The sequence below is a fragment of the Ambystoma mexicanum genome, chromosome 4q (genome assembly GCF_040938575.1).
Source record: "Ambystoma mexicanum isolate Mex_15411 chromosome 4q, UKY_AmexF1_1, whole genome shotgun sequence".
In the NCBI taxonomy this organism is placed as follows: domain Eukaryota; kingdom Metazoa; phylum Chordata; class Amphibia; order Caudata; family Ambystomatidae; genus Ambystoma; species Ambystoma mexicanum.
In genome coordinates, this window is record NC_090928.1 from 333,539,083 (window position 1) to 333,562,704 (window position 23,622).

Consider the following 23,622-nt stretch of genomic DNA (forward strand, 5'->3'; position numbering starts at 1 on the left):
GATGGAATGGACGAAGTAGAAGGAATGGACGGGGTGGACGGAATCAATTAGGCAGAATAGAATGAGCGGAATCCGATGGAATTCGCCCCCACACGTTGTATCACTGTCCCACTGTGCACCCTGTACCCGTGTTCTCCATGCTGTTACTTTATATCTGCACCCTGTCCCCCTGTTCCCGACGCGGCTGCTATATATCTGTATTCCCCCCATATATGCTATATATCTGTATCCCCCCTATATACCTGTTTCGCCCCTGTCTCCAAGTGTCTGTCTGTCGTGTATTCCCACCATCCTGGGCGCTCTAAAGATATCCATCACATCACTAATCTTACTCTCTACTATACACCATCACTCGGCTAGATCACAGCTATACCCCTGTTTAATTCGGCCTAGCTGTCCACATACGAATACGACCTCATCAACACCTCATCACCCTACTAAAACGCAGCTAGCCAAGCACATTCCGGCATAGTTGCTCACATATGCGTCCTTCAGGCCTAACGCAGCCAGAGCCCACTGGATTTCCACCCACTAGACAGCACACATCCAACTGACATCTCCAGCAACTCCCCTAAATGCTAGGACGCAGCTACCAACTGGCAATTACACCAGCTGCACACATATCTGGTGCACCCATGCACCCTACGACACCATCTCTCTCTACTGACCAGAACTACAGTTCCCGAGGGCGTTCAACCTACCAGCGCTTTGAGGTCATACCAATGATATATAAAGCGCTATATCAATGCCAAATAACATAATATAACTGAGGGGAACTTCAGGGGGATATCTATGTCCTCCAGCACAACAATATACTAAAACATTGCATCCAGGGAAGGCTTAGGTCCTGTGCCTCCCCTGGGAATGGCCTGATCCCATGTTCAGATATTCCTTTCCACGTCCTTCTGATTCCTCTTATCCAGAAGCTGATCCTTACGTGGAGGTTTTCCTGGTGAGCCTTTGTGATCCTGGTAACTCTTCACTGGCCAGCCATATCTGCTTTTCAGACCTGTGATTACTCCTCATCAAGGTCTGATATTTCTCCCGGTATTTCCTCAGATTCTCCCCAAGAAGTGGGGGGAGTGGGAGGGAGGTTCTCGGCCTCTCCTCTCAATTGCTGAGCTTGGTTGTCTGGTTCCTGAAGAGCTGACCCTGAGGACTTGCTCATCTTGCAGGAAAACAGGAGTTATTCAGGCAGCCGGGAAGGAGTCTGCAAAGGGCCAGTACAGGAGTAATTGACTTGGGTCCTGCTCCTGCCAATGTTCTTTATTTTTTTTACATTTTTTTTTAACCATTTACATTTTATTGAAGGAAAGGAGTCAGAACAGTATCTGGTCAAACATACCGGGCAAACGTGTAATATCATGAAACAAAAAAATAATTAGGTGCAGGAAATCAAACCAGTTAACTACGGACAAAATAAGACGAGATTAATAAAATGCTAATTTGAAAGATAATAAAAGAACAGACAAACCAAAAAGAAATGAACAATCCAAATAACCCAGGTCATTACAGCACTCAAAGCAAAAGCCAGCATAATCATAAATACAACAGTTGTATTTATAAATGCAGGTACTTTCGTTTCTAGTCTCCCGGGCTCCCCGGCTCGGAGGAGCCCGGGAGACTCAAAACGAAAGCTGCTGCTGTCATAAATACAACGCAATTGTATTTATAATTGCAGTGGTTTTCTTTCTAAGTTTCCCGTGCTCCTCCAGCCCAGCAGAGCCAAGGAAACCTAGAAAGAAAACTACTGAAATCATACATACAACAAAGTTGTATGTATGATTGCGGTGGTATGAATATAAAAAGTAAAAAAATAAGCACTTAGCAGGCAGCAGCCTTCCTGCCTGCGTTCTCTGCTCTCTGCGTCTCACTAATGAAGCAAAAGCCACCGCTGTAATAAAAGCTACCAGCAGGTGACTTTTGTTTCATTAGTGCCACGAGGGCAGAGATTAATCCAAGCACAGGAGGCTCGTCCATTTCACAAAATGGACACCTAGTGCTTGATTTGAAATGGGTTTAAATATTATTTGTGTAAACTTTTACATAGTAACTTTCATTAAAAAGATGTTTATTATATATTTAGTATTATTGCCCATCTTTTAAGCCCATAACATTTTTGAGTGCACTATTCTTTTAATCCTTCCTGAGGCTCCTGGCTCATCTTTTCCCTGAAGACCTCCTTTTAACAGTGTGGCATTGAATGTATGTATCCTCAACACCGCTTGGAAGCTATATACATGTGGTTTTAACCTAACGTAGTCTTTGAAATGAATGATGTAGTTTACAAAGAACTCGCTGTAAGAATATTAGTTGGAAGAGAACAAAGAATCTGTGATAATGATGAGAAAACCTAACCAGAATATCTGAAATGTACTTCCAGAGACACCTTCACACTGTTGTGCACTACAAAGGTGTCGTAATTCACGTTTGTCATTATAACTGCGCTGAACTCAAGAGCACTAGTTGCTACCTACATACGTTTTAAAGTGATCAACTAGATTTGTGCACAGAGCTTGTGTGCCTGTTTTTAGCATACATGCCAACATGCCTGATTCCAGTCTGGAGGTACAAGTCCAGTCATGCTTTCAATGTTGCATTCTGAGACTTGCTCTGGTTTTTATAATGGGTGATCTAGAACTACAAGCCCCAGAATGCAAAGTTAAAATGAGGACTGCACTAGCATCTTTCTTAATGTAATGGGGCGTGTTGGCATGAATAGGTCAGGAGAAGCAGCAGCATTTGATGGTAAAAGCCCTTGTGATGGACGCCACTTTGTTTATTGGGCCGGGGCGGCTGTCAACCTGTCTGTGGGAAGGATTAGATTATGTATTGTATTTCTGTGCACAGCCAGCAAGGACCATCAACTGTATTTAATCGTTATGTCTTTCACTGAAAAGCATTAGCACGTTCTATTGGTAGATGGGGGGGGGGGGGTCCCCCTTTTTGTATGTTTGTGGGGATTAAACGTTTTCTCTGCTACCCTCTTCCCTGACTTATTTCTTTGCCTTTATGTTGTGCTAGCCTTGGTGTGAGAGCTGAATTGCCCCGAGGTTTGTGTCTTCACTGAAACAGGAATGAGAACAATGCAAAGAACATGTCTGTAGCTATTGCTTGCATTTGGACACCACTTCACCCACAGGGCACAGCTGTACTAAGATATCCAAGCAAATGAGCTCCAAGAACCTGTTTCTTCCTTGAAGTGTGTCCTGCATTTGCTCACATTGCCTGTAATGTGCCTTCATCGAAATGTTCTAACCAAAAGTTGACTGTGGCAGAAATGTGGGCAGTACGATGTTAGCCCATCAGAAATATTTAAATCGTATGCTGCTACTTCACTGACATACTGGCTATAAAAGACAAAAAAGTGTTCCTTTGTACGAGTTTCCCTGCTACATGTATTACTTGATAGTAGTGATGGTAGTACTGCTGTTTCAGCCTTCTGCTACTCTTTATATTCCTAGCTAATGGAAACTTGCTGACACCTTGTGGCTTTTCTAGCAACTGTGCCTAAGCAATTATAGCATATTTGAGTTCAAAGTATACACCTGGTCCTGCTTTCCTTATGCTCCTGCACTTTTCACACATTTCTTTATCAGGACTGAAACAAGTGCCTTAGTTCCTTTTTTGAATGAGTTGGTGCCAAGTACTAGTTTTCTTGACAGATAATCCCTGCTTTTGGGGGGCAACTAAGGGGCATTAACAAACCACCATGCCAAGCCAAGATATGGACCTAGTGAAGTGCATCAGAGTGGCGCTGCTGCTGGCATGTGTTGTGTAAGGTGAGGAGAGCGAGTAGGGCTGCGACTGCGTCAATGCGTTTGCTGATCTGCAGTCTCCTCTACCAAACGCAGTGGGTTATTGAAACAGAGAATGTATGTGCCCAGAACCTTCTGCTGGACCAGGCTCCAATTGGGGCCTTCAATTGAGCTCCGGTCTTTAGGAGTCCATAGCGCCTGCCCCATCTGTTGGCAACATCCATGTGCTCCTACATTGGTAAACCTGAAGATTGGGTCTCTTGGGAAGGATCGTGACACTACCAAGGCAGCTCTCATTCCCAATGCTTAAGTTTAAGGTCCTTCTAGGGAGTTCAGCGTTAAGATTCTTAAAGAATAAAGATGAGAAGGACACCGACAGAGATAGCAATTGGTTAATAACCAATCACTCTGCCTTGCAAACGAAGACGGTCAATCAGTACTGGTGTGTTTTGTGAAGTACCTCAGAAAAGCCTTTTGAACATTTGGACTCCTGGTTGTAGAGCAGTGGTCGCCAACCGTTTGCTCTCCAGATGTTTTGGACTGCAACAACCATTAGCCTTACCCAGCATGGTCAAAGGTGACTTACCATGGGAGTTGTAGTCCAAATCATCTGGAGTGCTGCAGGTTGCAGACACCCGATGTAGAGCCTCTTCTAGTTTCTTTTTTCTTCCTATGATGTTCATTCTCTTAGGGCTGCTCTTTGTGGCATGTAAAATGCAATACTTACCTACTGGTGGTTCAATTTCTGGAAGTCCCTTTTCTCCTTCCTCTCTCCCCACCTCCAATCAATCAAGTAAGTGGCCACTCACCATGCAGAATATAAATTACCACATTCACTCACAAGAATTTCAGTGGGAAACAGTGCTGTTCGCCTTATTCAACAACCAGATGTAAAGACTCTCACAGAAACAAGGATACTGATCATACCCTTATAAGCCACAGCCAATGAGATTGAGGGACTTGAACTCAAAAAGTCAGTAGCCTTCTCATGGTTGGATCTGTTCTTCATGCAGTTCTGTATTCTTGAAGTGGCATGGCAGGCTTAAGGAAATAACCGAATGTCTGTAATATCCAGGAAAATTGAAACAAGTTCCAATTTGCATGCATTTTGCAGATTCAATCTCCAAGTCTCCCTGCCCAGGGATGTCTCCGGAACCACGAGGAGGTTGTAAGGCACCTCCTCCCTTGTGCAAAGGCAGGCCAAACAAATAAATTACGGTAATAGATGCCTTAGTCGATAAAACTGCTCAACAAGTAAAGCACTCACTTCAGAAATCTTTTTCAGAATCAGTTGATTTGACTCAGCCCTTCATTCTTCCCACAGCTCATAAATTGAGTACCATTAAATTAGGTAATAACATATATTTTAAAGGAAATTGCAATCCGGAGTAATTCAGCTCAAACCACTATATAATCAGATGTTTGCATGTCAGTGCAAGCTTACGGTTGTTCCTAAGCCTGATATATTTTTGTCCAAATGTGACATCCTTCTTGTGCTGCTATCTTTGCCAAGACAATGCATTGTGATGATCCTTCAGATAGTGTCACTTCTTCCCAGGGGGAAGCCCCTTTCCATGAGCCTCGGGAAGTGAGGCCGCAACCCAGTAGTCTCCTTAGGGGTGGCAGCCTGAGGAAGGGTCTCATGTTGAAGGACTCCTCTCCTGAGTATAAGGACGTGATTGGGAAACACGGCTGCTTGAAACACTGATGTTAATGCCAAACCTTCTGCGCATAAATTCACGTCCGAAACGATGTGTTATTGTAAAATATCAAATACAAATATTATTTAATTTGGCGAAAAATGCCATAAAAGACAACATGTCAAACGGTCATAAAAACAGTCATATGAACACGGGGCAAGTGCAAGAGAACATAAATTAAAAGTGGCAGTAGCGCCACATGTTCTATACATCACACCAAAAGACAGCATGTAAATAACATTAGTTTCAACAGAGTTCCTCGTTTCATGAAAGCAAGTCCAAGAAATATCACAACTGCCACAAAGGCTTTGCGAGAAGGGCATCGTTTCATCACATCCAGAGCAGCACAGATGATTCTTACATTGAGCTGGTTCCACATTAGTCTAAACCATTTGGACCTCTCTGAGGAATACATGGAGCAGTGGAAAATAAAATGCGCTTTGGCCTCAATCTTGGTAGGACAGAAGGGGCATAGAGGTGAGGATAAAGAGTTCTTGTCCCATTTAGCAGTAAATTGGGCAGGATTCCTAAACAAAACTTGGTGAGAATGCTTTTCAACTTCAAACTTGAGTGGTTATCAAGATACATTTTCAGCCCCCAATTTGTCCTAACTAAGAAATAGTTTGATGCCAGTGAAAACTTATGGTGGTTCCTAAGCCTTATAAAATTGATACACTTCTTGTACTGTTAGCTTTACCAAGACAATGCATTGTGACGATCCTTCAGATAGCGTCACTTCTCCCAAGGGGGAGCCCCTTCCCATAAGGCTAGGGGGGTGAGGCCATTAACCAATAGTCCCCCTAAGAGTGGCAACATGTAGGAGAATCTTGTGGAGAAGGACTCCTCTCCTGGGGATAAGCATACGATTGGGAGGCACGGCCCAGTGAAAAACCGAACCTGCCGGCTGATATTAATGCCTGAACCTTCTACAAATAAGCTCACATCCGAAACTATGTGTTGTAAAATATCAAACCACCCTGATGTCATAGATACAGGGACAAAGAAGAGCTTGAACGCTACAATCGAGTAGGACGAAGGTTCGATCAGCTGCTGTCAATTGGACTGACATTATGCTTGGGCCGTCCCTGCTATTTTAACTGAACAGCAAGGATGGACACAGAGCTCGATATCTGGAGAAGGAAGAAAGATCTCGATATCTGAAGATGGAGGAAGGTGTGGCGAAGACGACTGTAGTAGAAAGTCTTGTCGGTCGACAGGACGTCTGCTCTGAGAGTTGTAGAGGTAGCAGAGAGAAAACTGTAGGAGAGAACCGAACTAGTCACATGAGACAAAACGGTAAAACTGAGGTCAGTGGACTGATTGAGAGAAGAAACAATTGGTCAAACGCCAGACCTGTGTGGGAATCCGAAACCGAACATTGTGAGGCCGCAACGAGGCAGTTTGAGAAAAGGAGGAAGAGAAACTGAGAGGATCGAGGAAAGCATTTTACATACCAGCCGGTGGCCAATGCAGAGAAAGAGCGGAACTGCTGTGGTGGTTGTGTGACCTGTAATGGGTGGATTATGCGGCCCACCCCACTAGAAAGAGGGACCCCAGGTTTGAATACATCACGGCCACACCTGGTCCGAAAACTGAAAAAGCTAACAAAGACGTAATGTGCATCAGTGCAGGGACCCAGTGAGAGTATAAATGGCCTCAAAAACACATAGTAACTGAAAAGAAGAAATTCAATTCAATTTCGTACTATGACAAAACTAAATTTCACAAGTTTATTAATATAAAACCTCATTGTATACAACATGATTCATAAACCAAAACAATGCATCACAACAAATGTATCAAAATGCTCAATGATTGTTGAGCCTCCTTCAGAAGAGTCGCTGTGCGAGAAGGTCAACACCTATTCACACGAGTAGTGAGCTTTCCAACAAGACTACACTCAACAAAACAAAAAAGTGGACCACCCATTGAGTAACATACAAGGTAAATGAATAAATAAACTTTACAGATGTAATACGTCAACAAGTGTAAATCAAGTGAAAAACAAAGATAAAAGTGCAAACAAGAAAAAATGCAAAAGAGTTATAAAGAAGCAATAGAAATAATGAATAGTTAACAGCAAGAGTCTACGTGTGACTCAGTAGGAAGCCTACTTTAATTGGTTAAGGCTGCAATCATCCCAACATGCATCTTTCCCACAATAAAAAATGTATCACAATTATTAGGGAATTTCATCAGGGGTTTTGTCTGTTGGCAGTCTTACTGGTAACACTTCACTACGAACGGTTTGGAAGCCAATTTCTCCTTATTTTCTTCACCTGCACATAAAGATGCCCAAAGAATGAACTAGTTATAATTCATTTTCATGGCGTCAACGTGATATTATTTCATCACGGACAAGGAGGTAATTATTTATGAAAACTTTTTAACCTCCTAAAACCAGCCACACTTACCCAATTGATATATTGTTCAATCAAGGGTATGATAGGAGTATTGATTTCAGCTTCTTGTGACTGTCTGTAGAGAGACAATAGGGGAGGGGGACATGGAGGAGACTAGCATTAAGGATCTAATCTTATCATTCCTATAAAACTGTGTGACTGTAGTGTAATCAGTTACTTACATACATGTGCGGTCCGACAACTATGCAGCGACTGCTAAGTAGAGCCTTCTGCACATAGGCATAGAAGCAGGTGAATAAGACCGTGGCCGTGGCGTGACGCGTGATGGGTCGATCGTGTGGTATGAAGTTTGCACCCGAACCGCTAGCAATAGTTGGCTGCGAGAGCAAGCAGGCCCAACTCGAGAGCGACTTTGGAGTCCATAAAGAAGTGAAACTGTGGCCCACGAAAAGGACTTAAGGTACAATCCTGGAATCCAGATAACCCGCTCTGTGTCAAACTTGAGAGGGGCTGGGAAGCTTCAAAGGCCATTTATAAAAGTCAATTACTTACCCGGAGAAATCTCCCTTGCAGAAGCGCTCAACCCAAAGTGTTGAGAATCGTGGTGGTGTAGGCTCCTCGAGGGACACTTCAGCCCACATCAATAAAGCAGGATAACCTGACGGCGAATAATGCCGACAAAGTAGGGAAAGGACCCCACTTAACCAGAGACCATTGTCCTTTGGAAGTTCCCCAAAACAAAGAGGGGGAGTCTTTCCAAAGCCACGAAGGGACACGCTCATCAAGAGAAGTTCCCGCCTTACTGTTGGAAACCCCAGAAGAGTAACCAGCACCCCGTGGGGATTAGTCCTAGGGACCTACCTGTGTTTGTCTTGTGCGAACACCGGATCAGCCAAGAATCATGCTAGCCCCATGAGGATACTATGGAACTGTTTATGAAAAGCTTGGAGCATTTACTTTGAGAAGACTTGGCGTCCTTTGCATCCAGGAGAAGGGAGTCATACTCCTAGGTCACGATCAGAGCCAGAGCTTTTTTATTAGTTATTGTAGTGACAGGGATAGCATAGGAGCTTTTTGACTGGGACTGTGGGTTTTGAGTTGGACTTTGATGGACTTCCTTTTTAGTTTAGGTAGGGAATCCCCATTAGAGTTAAGGACAGATAGGCTTATCTTTTCTTTGAATAAAAGTTTATAGCCAAAAGCTCAATTCACCTGGTCAGACTTCTCATTTTTTGTCACCACAGCATTCAATGCCAGAATCGCTACATACTTCTCCAAGAAGAAAAGGTTTAAAGAAAACTGTTCAGAGTTCTCTTTAAGCCACCTCTTTGTGTAGAGAATGGCTGCAGTTTTTCAGTACTGTCTTATATAATTCAGAACACCTGCACACAAAATATTATCAAGCAGTTTTCAAATTTCACTTTTAGCAAACTCCTCTCATTCCATGCTGTGCTCCTCAACGATCCTTACTAGCTTCTTTGGTGAAAAGTTTGGAGAAAGAAGCACAGTTTTTGCGCCAACTATAGTTTGTCTTAGAGTTTGGGTATTACGTTTTGACCAAAAAAAAAATAGTGGTTGAATCACTTGTTTTTAAACTTGATTTATTTAATCATATTTTTGGTGCAGTGAGTCTTTATAAAGGTAAATTGAAAATCCTTGATTTCTGAGTCCTCTACACGTGTATCACCAACAAAGAGAATGCTGGTTCATCAGGAGGAGATGGAAGGATAGGTTTTATGTATAGCAGTGAAGTTCATTGAGCTTATTTTGCAAACATTCAATTTGCTTTGTGGATCGAGTGGTTCATGGACATGTCTAAAGTTAGTGAATAGAAAAAAATGAGAAAGAAATAGAAGAACATAGAAAGTTAGTTAAAAGTGAATAAATCAACCCTTGGTTTAAAAGGCAGTGATGCTCTGTTTTGGGTTTTAATGCGTTGTATTTATAACTAATGGAAGAGACTTTGAAAGTAGAATATGGCATACTTACAATAAAAACGCAAATTATATGATAGCAAAAGTAATTTCTTGTTCAAATGAAGAATCCCATATCTGGGCTCAACATCAAAAGAGGGCCAGTCCTTCCTGTAGGTTGGGGCACCCTGTCAGTAAAAATGAGGTTTTACAAAAAACTGTTTATGGTTCAAGTTAGGAGCGAAGGACAGGGAAGCAAACGCAAATTTGGCAGCGCAGTCAAGGTGCATGACTGACTCCAAAGTGTGTTTAAACGAACAAAATGTTTTTGACAATCGGTTTACCTATAGAGGATTTGTCTGTTCGGCAAAATCCTTTCTTTGTCCTCGCAGAAGAGGCAGAAGCAGCGAGCCGGTATAATTCGGCATGCTGAAATGACGGTGAAGTGTTGGATGAGTAAATATGAGCTCATTACGTGCTGGGCTGCGCATGCGTATTTGTGATTATGCGATGCGTTTGAGAATGTAAACGAACCGCAGAGGCTAAATGGGTCGATGGACCTGATGGCCTGAATAACTATGCTTATGCTGTATATGCTGAAAGGAGACGTGGTGGTTGAAAGAATGTTGAGAATTCAAACTTCGACAGAATAATTTGAGTAAATCGAGGTGAGGCCATAGTTTGCTTATCTTCAAATGATAAGCTCATGCCTCAATAAAAAAATAACCTTGTGTTGGAAAAATATTATCTCTGGGCACAGAGATATGATCTAAAGTGCAGGGTTACGTTTTGGTTGTTAAAGTGTGATTTTAATATGCACACACTTCGGTTGTTGAAGTGTCATGTCAGTTGGCACAACCTGGAGGTGAAAAGAAAACTGATCCTAACTTGAACCATAAATCGTTTTTTGTAAAACCCCATCTAATTTTACTGACCAGGCGCCCTAACCTACAGGAAGGACCAGCCCTCTTTTGATGTTGAGCCCAGATATGGTATTCTTTGTTTGAACAGAAATTACTTTCGCAATCATCTAATTTGCATATTTATGGTAAGTTGGCCATATTCTACTTTCAAAGTATCTTCGATTTGTTATAAATTCAAAACATTAAAACCCAAAACAGAGCATCACTGTCTTTTAAACCAAGGGTTGATTTATTCACTTTTAACTTTCTATGTTGTTCTATTTCTCTCTCGTTTCCTTCTATTCACTAACTTTGGATATTTCCAAGAACCACTAGATACACAAAGGAAATGGAATGTTTGCAAAATAAACTCAATGAACTTTACTGCTGTACATAAAACCTATCCTTCATCTCCTCCTGATGAACCAGCATTCTCTTTGTTGGTGAAACACGTGACTCAGAAATCAAGGATTTTCAATTTACCTTTATAAAGACTCACTGCACCAAAAATATGATTAAATAAATCAAGTTTAAAACAAGTCATTCAACCACTATTTTCTTATTCCCGAACTCTAAGACAAACTATAGTTGGTGCGAAAACCTTGCTTCTTTCTCCAAACTTTTTTCTAAGAAACAGCTATTGGGCACACTCCATATCTGGAGCAGCAGGTCAGCAACAACAAACACCAAAAGCCAAATCCACGACGTTCGCCAGAGGTTTGAATCATGTCTGCAAACGCACAAGCAATATATTCTTAGCTTCTTTGGGAAACCTAGAAACTCCTAGACAATCAAATGCATGGACATAATCCTGCAAAGCACCAAGATTTGGAATTCTTCTCTTTGTATTTCACAAACAATGACGAACAAGGAAGGACAATGCTTCCTTGGGATCCCTTCAGGGTATGGTGGCACTCTGCTGAAAGGTTACTGGCTTTTCCTCATTTGACTTGAGAAAGGCTTGCCTCAATTGCCCTCAGTGGGATGAAGGCAAACCAATACAATCTTCAGGTGTGCAATGATGTCCCAGCATTAGATGTACATCACTGGCTGAGTTAGGCCCCCACTGTCGTCACCACGGTCGAGTGGGGGCAGTCTTCTTGCATGGCTGTGGCTACACATCTGTGATTATCTAGAGAATTGACTTATCAAAGCACAGTACTGGTAAGAATCCAGGTCTAGCCATTGAATATTTGCAGATGGCACCCCGGGTGATTCTTCAACCAGTTACTCATCCCATCAGCCAATAAGGAGTCTACTCACCCATCCTATGTTATGTTACTGTGTTTTTGTACCACTGTACAATCACCACTGTAGTAGTTTCAAAGTTCTGAATTCTTGTTTGAGACGCATTGTGCCTCTGCCTGGGATAACTAGATCTATGTCTATACACAATTTATAATTTAACTTCATTTAATGTGATACAGTTTTATAAACAAAAACAATAATTCAAGGGATTTAAACAATTGAACAATTAAACATTTCTTAATCATAAAATGCATCTTCTAAATTTCAAACAAACTCATACAATACAACATATTTCTTATTCTAATGTAAATAAAAAATAAAAATCACTACCTTCAAATAAACACATACATAAATAAATAAAGATAGAAAAGATAGAAAATATCCATTGATCATAAATTCTGACATCAAGGTACTCGTTCTCAAATTTTTTGCTTGAGTAGAAAGCTAGACTCCACCCCAACAGCAGAAATTAATACACACCAATCTCAAGCGATCCCTTCGTCAGCCTTTGTTAAATGAAGAGGTTGCTGTCCTTCAGTCTTTTCTTGACCATGTACCACACTCTATATAGTGCCAAATAGAGACTTGCATTCAAAGTATTTATACACATATACCAGAACTCATCTTCCTTAATGTGTTCCAGATTATGAACAGAACTACTGTAATGCTTAATGTAGGATAGACTCAACCTGGGACACAACATAAGGACATGTCTAGTTGTTTCGGGTGCAGCTTTGTTATTACAGATCCGGCAAAAGCGCTCTGTTTTAGGTATTGCTCGTTCAGGGCCAATCACTGTTAACATTGGCAGGTGATTAATGCGCAAAAGCAGTATAAAGTGCCTTAAATTATCCGATGGGCACAAATTTAAGTACCCTTGGGCCCTTCTATAAGTATAAAGTAGGTGTGATCTAAATCCATAACTACTTTAACTTTGTAAGTGTACAAAGTTATTTTGCCAGTCCCATAACTTTAATCGCTCCCCCGGTTGGTATTTCCAGATGTTCTGAGTTGTCATCCCACTTAGGAATCCATCCTATAGTCTCAAATAGTGTGGTCATTTCTACCAAGAACTTGGACTGTTTGTTACCGCTCATATACTCGTTCACAGACACCAATAATAGATTGGTAGTGTTCATATGTATTTTATATAGAGTTCCACTCTCTTCTTTAAAACTAAAGATTTCAGGGAGGACAAGCCCAATTCCAATCTCAGAATTGCCATCGGTATACTTTGCGGGAGACCCAGAAGCTTTCGCCAGAACTTGCTCTCCATTATCTGAAGCCAATCCAGATTGATGTCAACCAGGGCCTCTAACGCATATATCACCATTGGTACCAGACATTGGATGTATAATTGACGGGCAGCCTAAATGGAGTATCCACTCTGATTGCGGGAGAACAGGCAAATCATAGCAGTTAGTTGGACCGCTTTTATTATACGGTTTTGCACACAAGAGTAAAAATTTCTGTTGGACTCAAATTCGACTCCCAGATATTTATACGAGTGAGTGTATTGGATTTCCACACCTCTGATATTCACTCTAGGGCGGATAACCTTGCCATGGCTGTAGAGAATCAGTTCTGTTTTAGTATGATTTATTGCCAATTGATTTAATTCTGCATATTCCCAGAGCTTCTCTGCTGATCGTAATACTCCGCTAAATGTATGGTCAAAGATGACCACATCATCCGCGTAGGCAATTTATAATGGAGTTATGGGAGTGTGCACTACACCACAATATCTCACTTTGCACTCGACATGTAGTTAGGAGAAGAAAGGGATGACCACACGCCCTCCGCCCCCCTGACCTCCATCCCCTCCTTAAGGTCTTACTTAAGTTGCCTCTTTAAGAACAGGCACAGCCCCATGGAAGCAGTATGTACTCTTCCTAGATCGTAAAGGCCCCTTTTAATGCCTTCCTCATTGACCTCTCCCCCGGCTCATATATAGACCTCAACCCTTCTAAAGAACCATAAATATTTTCAAACACATGAAACTACCTGAACTGTAGACACATTCTGATGATCAAACCCTCTGCATGCCTTATTTTGTTCTCAAACAAGATACTTTCTTCTTCCCCTATCCTTAACTGTACCTGTCTATCTTTAGCATTCATTAGCTTGCAGTCAGTGGCATGTTAGTGTTGTATTAGCCAAAAAGTAAATGCTTTCAGTTTTCAAGGCTTATTGTGCCTTTGTGAGGTTGCAGGACTGGCAGGAATACCTTCCAAGCCTTTGTTTCATAATGGACCTATTGAGAGCATCTCCCATCGCTATCGCATAAAAAGGATGCCTTTGCTTTGCACAGTTTCCAAAGCAAAGGTAGCTTAAGGGGCTGTCCAGAAAAAATCCTCAATTCCTGAGATCTTTCACCAGTCTTTCGAGCCATTCTTCTTTTATGATGTAAGCTCGGTCAGATGCTAATTTTACCCAGGCAGTTCTTTGTCATTTGTCTGATACCTTGCATTAACCTAACATGGGAGCACCAACCCTGTCTGGCAATCGTTTCCCAATAATTGTGCAGATTCTCTGGATTTCTGTGGGCATGGACCACTTCAAGCTTTAGCTCTCCCTTTTGGATTAGAGACGGCTCCCAGGGTCTTCACAAATGTGCTTTCCCCATTGGTGGGATTGCTTCATGAGAGGGCTATCTTGGTCCATCCATATATTGATGATTGGCTAATTCATTCTCCTTCGGCGTCCCAGGCAGCAGTCAACATGAGGACTGATTGTACCCTCTTGGGAGCCATGGGCTGATGATCAACTACCAGAAATCAGGATCACTCCTTCACAACGGCACAAGTTCAGCAGGGTCCTCTTGGGCACTAAAGGCCTGAAAGTAAGAATAAGTGAACTTTTCTAAGATGGAGAAACTTTAGCAACCTCCTCCATCCACTGCTGGCAAGGCTCTGCTAAAGGAGACTTTCCATAGTCCTAGGGGTCTGTGCACAGGGGACAAATTAGGTGCTCAGTGTGTAATGCATCGCCCTATGCGTCTCACTATTTGTATCTGCTAAGGCACATTGTATCCTGCCTCAAGGTGGTATGCGTTTCCCAACCGTTGGCAATGGTTCCTACAGGGTAGTAGGTATCTTGTCACTGCATTTCAGCATGTGTAGAGCGTAGCTGCTTCGACATTAGTAGTAGAGGCTGTCTGTAGAGCAGTAGAGTAATGTTGGCTACCTTTAACCCGCTTGCCCTTAAACTCTGCACAGTGCATACCTTAGCTCTAGAATTCTACATTCTTGGTCCCATTTGTTGGTGCCGTGTTTCACAGCTACTCCACCACCATATTGAATGTACATCTTCTGAGCCGTATACGGTTCACACGAATGTCATTGCTCTCCATCTCACACTGCTCTTGTCTAAAATGCAAAGTGCAAGACATGTTTTTTTGGGTCAACTCATTCCTGTACAAGTCATTTGTAATCTAGCCTAAAGTCATCTCAAATGTATGTTCTTTTGTATGTCAAAATGCTATTTGTTGTGGACTGCAAAATGCCTCTGACGTCCATATTGTGAATGGAACTACCATTCACTCAGCACCAGTGCTTGCCTCTTAACACCTTGGTTTTGCCGTTTCTTCAAGGTTTTTCACTGTTTGATGGCAAGTGGGTCACAGAAAAACAGAATGCTTTCTGATTGGTCCGTTGTGGGTGTTTTCCACCTTGATGAGCTGCTGTGCAAGCTAATCCTGCCCGCTTTATCCTTCTACGAAGCAATGTTTAAAAAAATAAATAAAAAAAGGATATGCAGAACTTCAACTAGGGTGTTCATTGGCCACATCATATAACCTTATAAGCTTTTGAGAATTAAGTTTTGTACTTTTATTTTTAATTCAACTTGAAAAATTCTTGTTGGTGTTGTACTCTAGAATTCCTAAAGCAGATGTCTCATTTGCTTGTAAAAATAAATTCAACGTCTAGAGATTTTTTTACTTTAATACCCGGTGATGTCATGATTTAGATACAATGGGCGTCTGGTTTCAATTCATCTGCTTTTTTGGATTATGATCGAGCCGGAGCAGAGTAAGAAACCAGCTTTCAAGCGTAAGGGACTTTCTCCCACCCAGCCATTTTGATCTCCATTTTCTTTCACATGACTAGTTGTTTCGGATGATACATGAGAGCATTGCTTGGCTCTTCTTCCACAATGAGGCTACACTGTTATAGCTGGTGGTAAAGCTGCCCTGCCTCTTGACCACAGTTTATGGAAACGCTGCTCTCCGAAGCATGTCTTTCATTTTCCAGTGGCATACTGGCAGACATTGCTCTTCTAAGAGTGCTTAGGGCACCTCTTCTATCGAACGCCTCCTATATGCCATTTAGTTGTACGTTTTTAATATAATGTCTTCTTTCTATGTCAAGCCTTCGTTGGCAATTCTAAATGTTCAACCAGAAACTGAATTAACGTAATGTATTCTTATTTTTCTTTTACAGTTTTGTGTCCCACATGAAATGGATTGCTCGTCATTAAGAGCGTCAACACATCAAGCTTTGAGAGAAAATACCATTCGTTCCTTTTGATGACCAGGCGTACCTGCCACTTGGAAAAGTGTCAGTTTTCCCATCCTTCAATGGCAACGGATCCAGGGTTGTCTGTGTTTTGGTTGCCATCTTTGTTTGGAATGTGCTTCTTACCAGCATCATCAGACTTCCTCCTTGGCTCCCTGCATCCTTCGTCCCCTAGTGGTGGTCTGTGATAGCACAGGCTGGCTCCGATTTGTTAATGTAATGTTCTTGAACGTAGAACAAATGGAAAACAAATGTACAGTTTTAACCACAAGTATTGTTTCAGCTGGAAAAATCTATTTTTACAGTTACTAAATGTTTACCCCATCTTTACATGCAGAGGGTGAACAAAAATACTTTAAATAATGTAAATAAGAGGTCTATGGATTTAAGTAGCCCGCAGTTGAGCTGCCAGATTTTGTATTTAAAGGTATCTAACACTACACAGCACTGAAAAACTTCATTCAGAGAAAATTTAAATGGATTTCCCTGACGTAAATATAAAAACAAAGGGGGTAAATGTATATGAAAAGATATTGTGTAACTTGCAATGCTGCTTGATCTATCATACAAGGTGGCTACTATACACTTGAGGAACTAACATTTTTGAGATAACATCTCCCGCACCTGAAACACCATAATTTCCTTCGCCAGTAGTGACCCGTGGACGAACACTGGACATTCCGAGTGTTTAATTCTCCAACCCATGCTTTCCATTTACTATAGGCATGGTAGGATTGTGTCTCATGAACAGGTGCGCACATTTGAACCCTACTTTAATTTGGTAGAATTTCTGTAAAACAGTCATTTTTATTTTTTATTTTATTCTAGCAAGATTTTAAACTGTTTTAATCATTACCTTCACATTTACATTTTAGGTTTTTGTGAGATAAACCATCATTTCAGAATTCAAAACGATTTAATATCTCATGTACGTTTTCGCATTACTTTTCAGCCGCTTGTTGTGCATTTGCCGATGCAGGGGAGAGGTTGGCTGAATGAATGAACGAACAAACTTCTGAAAGACAAAGGATTGAGCTGAAAATCCCTGTGTTTTTGAGTGCCCTTCAAATCGCCCCATTCTCTTGTGACTCCACTCTAGAGCGGGATACTATTGAACCTCCCACCCACCTCAGGCAGGGACCCATTTAAAAAAGGCTGCAACGTTAAGATTTTATCGTCTTGCATCTTCCCTCACTCAGTGTCCTTCCAAACTCATTGGTCAACCACCATTGCTCACGCAATCCCTTTTACTATTTCTACTGTGACCTTAAATTAAGTTTTTATTCTTAAGAGCTGGTTTTACAAACACTGCTCATTGTTAGCACTTACCCTGCTTGTTCTCTTGTGCATGGTTTATTCTTATTGTTTTTAATCCCATTTTCTTGTCCACAGTTTTATTTTAACGTTTTCAGGCCTAGTCTGAGGTCTTCTTTTTCTTCCAATGGCCAGTTCTTAAAGCATCCCGCCCAAGATAGTGTTTTAGGATTGCACCATCTGCTGCTACACAGAAGCAAGAACTCTCACGATTCTTGCTCATCTTCCCTTGCATTTGTTCAGAACCTCAGAGACAGGAAGTCGTACTTGCATTATTTTCCCAGATGCTAAGAAAACTGCCTGAAATGAGCCCATCCTCTGGGTACGTTTATGGCTGTTGGTGATGAAGAAGACTACAACTTCTCACTTCTGGTGTCATGCCACATTAGATGCATAAGCCAGAAATCTCAACCTAACTTTGACCATTTCCAGAATAGTATCAGGTGCTGGGCTACTCCTTTCACTAGGCTCGGGACAGCAGAGGTAAAGCAATGGAAGAGGAAAGCACAAGGAAGAGGATGGGAAGAAAAAGGAACAAATTGCAAAGTTTGCGGGTGGGAGAAAGGACTAAAGGGCTTGAGTATGATGGATGGATGGATGGGTAGGGGTAGAGCCAAGGATGGGAGGATGAAAGAAAGGAAGGAAGGGAGTATCCAAGTAGGTGGAAGGATGGATGAATGGACGCAACAAACTGAAAAGGATTGGAGGAATGGGAAAATAAAGGAAGAGAGAAAGAATGGGTAGCGCTGGCCTGGGGCTGTGGTGCAGCCTCTGGGGCATTCAAGGGAATTATCACTTTAGGTAGCAGATATATAGCTCTGGCACTGCCTCTCGTCATCAGTAAATTGAAAGTGGCTTAAAAGTCCCCGGGGCAAAGTAAAACGTGTATGCCTAAAGCATTCTGTATTATCGATATTGAGAGGGTATTTCAGTTGCCCCTTTAAATCTTTTGTCATCCTACTGCGTGTGACTGCCTTCCTCTGCACTGAAGACATTTCACTACTACCAGGAGTTTCTCAATGGCCCAGATAGGCCTCCCCTGGGTGTGTTGCTTTTGCTCCGGATCGATTTTTGATTCTCCATCAAACCTCTGTACAGAAATCATCCGTAAAGATTTTCTTGGTGTTTCAATCCCTCTGCAGGGAAGGCATGGATTGACAGTAAGACTCTGAGGACAATGTACCCTTGAACACAGCTATGTGGGGGCTGATGCTTTTCCCTTTCCAAATAGATGCACGTCTTTCCAAGACACCATTGAAGGATCACCAGCTGGATTTCCTCCTGCTTTTGGATGTATTTATGCTGATGCCAGTCAGTGACATCTGCCAACGTGTTGTCTGTTGATCTCATCAACACAAATGCTTTGGACATTAGCCAGGGCAGAGGTAGGTCTTTGCCCAATGCCTTTCCCATGAAGTAATTTCTGTGTAGCTTTTTACACCACCAGACTTCCTTGCAGGAATCAACTGTCAAAATGGGGGAAGAAGAGAATCGGGTGAATGGGGAAATCGCACTTCAGAGAAATTAAATGTTTCCATTTTACACATACTGGAAAACATCTAGACACTTTCTTTCCCTCCATCTATCGATGAGGATATCATGACTGGTCCGAAGCGCTTATTTTCTCTTCTGAATTATCTTCACCCAATTCTGGCTTTCTCGGTACTCGTGAGTTCTCATTTTTATGTTGTTAATCCGTGCTCTTCAGTACTCTCGACTTCAAAGATTGATTTCGTTGTACATCAACTTTTATCACAAAATAGTCTTTGTTTAGGGGTTATCAGTTTGTGGAATTTCGTGGGCAACATAAATTTAGACTGAAACAGTTAACAAAGAAAGTTGGTCTACAGCCACAATATGTGGCAAAAATAGTGTCTTAAACCCAAGCGTCACGTTTGCGTTCAAGATTGTAAAGCTCTTTGATGCGAAATTTATCAAGCATGCATTTGCCTTCCACTTGAAATCCTTAAATACCAAATCAGCATCCGCAAAGATGCCCAATAGCTTTCTAGTAAAACCTAGGTTGGTGAGAGATGTCTTTGTAGAGTCCATCGATTGACTTATTGGATCTTCTTGCTTGCCCTCTGGACATTCGTGAAGTATCTAATGTGTGTGAAGACTAAAGTTTCCTGGGTATGGGGGTTACACCCACAGCTGCAGTTTTGACAGTATTTTCGTATTTCCTGTACCACTTCTTCAGTTTTACGACACCCCATTTCCGTTACACTGCAGATAATACCAATTCATTTAGGAAGAAAGAACTTTGGTGAAACATGCATTTTCTGATCGATTTTTTTTTGTCACCAAAACAAACGATGCAACTTTCTCATTCAACAAATGCAATTAGGAAAAAAACATTGTTATAGTGTTATTCCTGCCAGTCCTCGTGTTGTGAATGTGCTTTCATTTATACAACGTAAATAAGTGCATGTTAACAATGAGTTGTCGTATGCTTTTGCTGTGCTATGAACATCTAGTGTAAAAGGGAAACCATTATTGTAACTGTTCCACCTGTCGGGCATTGGTAAAAGAAGGCTGAAGACTAGCTTGTAACCAGCAGGTATAGTGCCCACTTAGTCCGTTTGTGGGGTAACATTGAATCCTTGATGGGCTTTGCTGGCTCTGTCCTCTTCGTTAGATTCAGTGGTTGCACGAAATACAATTGATTGCAAAGGTCCTCCAGGTGAAAGTTGTTGAATGGCTTAAGTTCCTGTAACAACTTCTCCAAAAGCCATCTTCTTCTCACTTGTTTACAATGTTTACAAACGATTCTCGTTAAAATAGTTTTTTTTAAAACACATCACCAGCCAGGAGCCAGTTGAGACTACTACAGCAATATGCAGCGAATGCAGCAACTACATGGGCCTCTGTGGGGTAATTCATTTCCGTGGTACACTATGCAAAGCTCCACAATAAATAATTATTAAATAAATTCTATTTCGGAATGATCTAAATTTCTTCATCCTATAAGGAAATTTAGAGTAGAAAAATGAATGCCTCAATGGAATCACTTATGTGTCTTAGAATTCCAGGCCATTGGCTTGTTTGGAGAATGTTTCTAACTACCCGAGTTGCAAATAGAAGAGAAATTCCCAGCTCTCTCATATAGAGTGGACTCCATCAAGGTGTACACAATTTGTAGACTTGGCCCAGGGCATTCAATGCCATCTGTCTAAAAGGCATCCTCTGCAAACGAGATTATTTTTTCCTTCTCGTTTTTAAGGAGCGACCGAAGCACATGAATGAATTGGAGGCTTTTGTAGCATGAGCAAATTTCTTTAAAAAATCCTCTTCGATCTTTATCCCTCGTAAGCAGGAAAGGTTATTGCTCCATCGCATAAAGTAGTGTGTTAACAATTCAGCGGGATGTGCAAACCCCGGCATGAGCTAAGCCTGTACATTTTAGATGCCTCCTACCAATGCCAGGCATGTGTACATGGAACAATCCTTTTAATGTACATTTTTAGTGTCTTCTCATTTTATTTCAGTTTTTTTTATTTATTCCACTTGTATGCGTTTCTCTTTTGGAACATGTATTAAACCCTTGGTTGTTACTTCCTACTGGGGCCGTATGAAATAACCAAAATAAAACTTGTTTGAAAACTCAGTAACTGTGCATTGTAATTTTTGGTAGAATGTGGCGATACTGTGTATTTGATGGATCTTGTGTTTTGTGAGCTAATGTTTGTAACTGTTTACCCATCTCCCTCGATGCAAGTGAGCATCCTCGTACCATCTACCCAAGCAGTTGGGAATTTCTAAAACTAACTATTGTACCTAACACATGTAAATTTCATACAATGGAACACTTGTACGAGTTGCCGCTTTGAAGTCCAAGAAGACCAGAAGACACACTCAGTCAACATACTTTTATTCGATATAAAAATCTTCAAGTTAATACATATTATACATCCATATAAAAATAACAAAAAATTAGTAGGAAAAATATAATTGATAAGATTCATATATAAGCTATATTTTGGAGCTAGACGATGGATACACATTTTTAGTAATATAGAAAAAACAAAATGATTCTGTATGAAATTGTAAATGAGGGTCCTATCATCTCCGCACCGGGCATTGGCATCCCTGGGTCAGGAAGACACTTTGAAGAACATCAGGAAACTGGAAGCAGGATTTTCAGAGACATCAGTTTTATTCTTTTTCAGCACAGCAGGACACAGTTTACAGCACACCAAGACATCTCTGCAACTCCCCTCAAAGTTATAAAAATGTCCCTCCTTGTATACCCTTCTTGGTTGTCTCAGCTCCCTATCTATGATGCAGGTTCAGGCACTCCAAGACAAGCCCCTTCCCCCTATAGGGTTGGCTAACTGACCTGCCAATTCACAAAAGCCTGCATATCACACTTACACATGCAACTGATTAAGATTGTGTGAAATGTATCTGACCTTTAAAATGGAAACACTACTGAGGTCAATCCGGAGATAATTTTAGCAACAGCATCATGGTTTTCTGTCCCAGAAGCCCAAATATGCTAATTGAAACAGCTGCATGCAACACTCACTATCTTCCCTTGAATGATCCCTTGCTCCCACGGCTTGTCACTGTCAAGATTAGAGATAGGAAGCCCAGACACCATGTCATTGACAACTGAAGTCTCACTGAACTGCCATGAGGTAATGCTTTCTTCATTTCAGCATGGTTTTATATAAATCCACTATGTGTATGCCCAGCATTATCTCAGTGTCTGTCTGACTTTGTCCCACCCCCAAAATGGATGATCACTTATGACGTGCCGGACCAACCCATTTTTGCCCATAGCTTAGTCCCTACTCAATTTCGAATCTAGACTGTTTGATAATATATCATAAACATGTACTACCTTATATATTCTCCACTTTGCAAGGCATTCTGACGTCATAAAATAGATTGCCCTTCAAAGTGCATTTCTAAACAGCGCTACCTTTCTTATTTTTTACAATACTAGTCATCGATCAACCCAACAAGTTATCAGCATTTGGTTTGAGCAGGAGGGGGCGTCTATCTCAAATGCATTCAGTTTGAGGGGGCGGGGGGAGATAACTAACTCCTGTACAAAATTCGTAATCTTAAACATTCATATCTATAACATTTTTCTAATACCAAAGGGTAGAAAATAATTAATTAAAGATGAAGAGGATAGCCTTGCTCTCAACCTCTTATGTATTTAATTTTAACAACGTTTTCCTTAGCAGCCAGGATCTATGAGTGAAGTGGGCCATTACAAAGATAACATGGTTGAGCAAACTCTACCGTAGGAATTTCATGCCTGATCTAGTGTCCTGAATTATTACATCATTCAAGATTGGCTTCAGATATCTATTCCTCAAGTGCTTTGTTTTTACAAAGATTAACATAAAATGCAGCATTGATTCTCTTGCTGCCACACAGATGCCACATTGGTCCGATACGGATCCATTCCAAGATTGCGTGAAGCCAGCTACAGGGAGAATTCCCCTTTCGAGGGGATTGTGTCCTCCGACGTATTCCACATCTATGAACGGTAATGACCACAGCTGTGCTGCTTCAGAACATTTTCAGCAGAATGCGTCCTGCATCGATGACGTTGATACCTTGTTCCTCGAGGGCTTCCGTCGAGGGTCGACGTCACTGGATGTTATATATAGGACGCACAGTGCCCGTAGCCCCAGTTCTGTTTTTTCCACAGACGTGTTTGCTTTGGAATCTCGGCGTGCTCGATTCTTCTCTTCGATAGTGATTTCTTCTTCTTCTACTACCCCAAAGTCAGTCTTTAAAAAATGTTGGGACTGCGGTTCGAAAATGTCCATCATGAACCCGCACGACATCTGCCTCTGGTGCCTCGCCACCGACGACTGTGATGATTGCCAGTCCCTGATGTCTAAGGCCTTGTGGGAACGTAAGAAGAAATTAAATGTAGGTAAG

At 41.5% G+C, this 23,622-nt stretch overlaps 1 protein-coding gene across 4 annotated transcripts in view; it reads left to right on the forward strand.

Annotated features, from left to right (window-relative positions):
• FEZ2 (fasciculation and elongation protein zeta 2) overlaps nt 1-21,322 on the forward strand; it is a 573,054-nt gene extending 551,732 nt beyond the window's left edge. For 3 of the 4 annotated variants that reach the window (XM_069607917.1, XM_069607919.1, XM_069607920.1), the window contains one exon: nt 16,327-21,322. In XM_069607917.1, the coding sequence (XP_069464018.1) occupies nt 16,327-16,343 (17 nt within the window). In that variant the 3' untranslated portion in view covers nt 16,344-21,322. Of the gene's footprint in view, nt 1-3,024; nt 3,054-16,326 lie in introns of all 4 variants that reach the window. The other variant, XM_069607918.1, reaches the window with a different exon arrangement.
• Nucleotides 21,323-23,622: the final 2,300 nt, after the last annotated feature.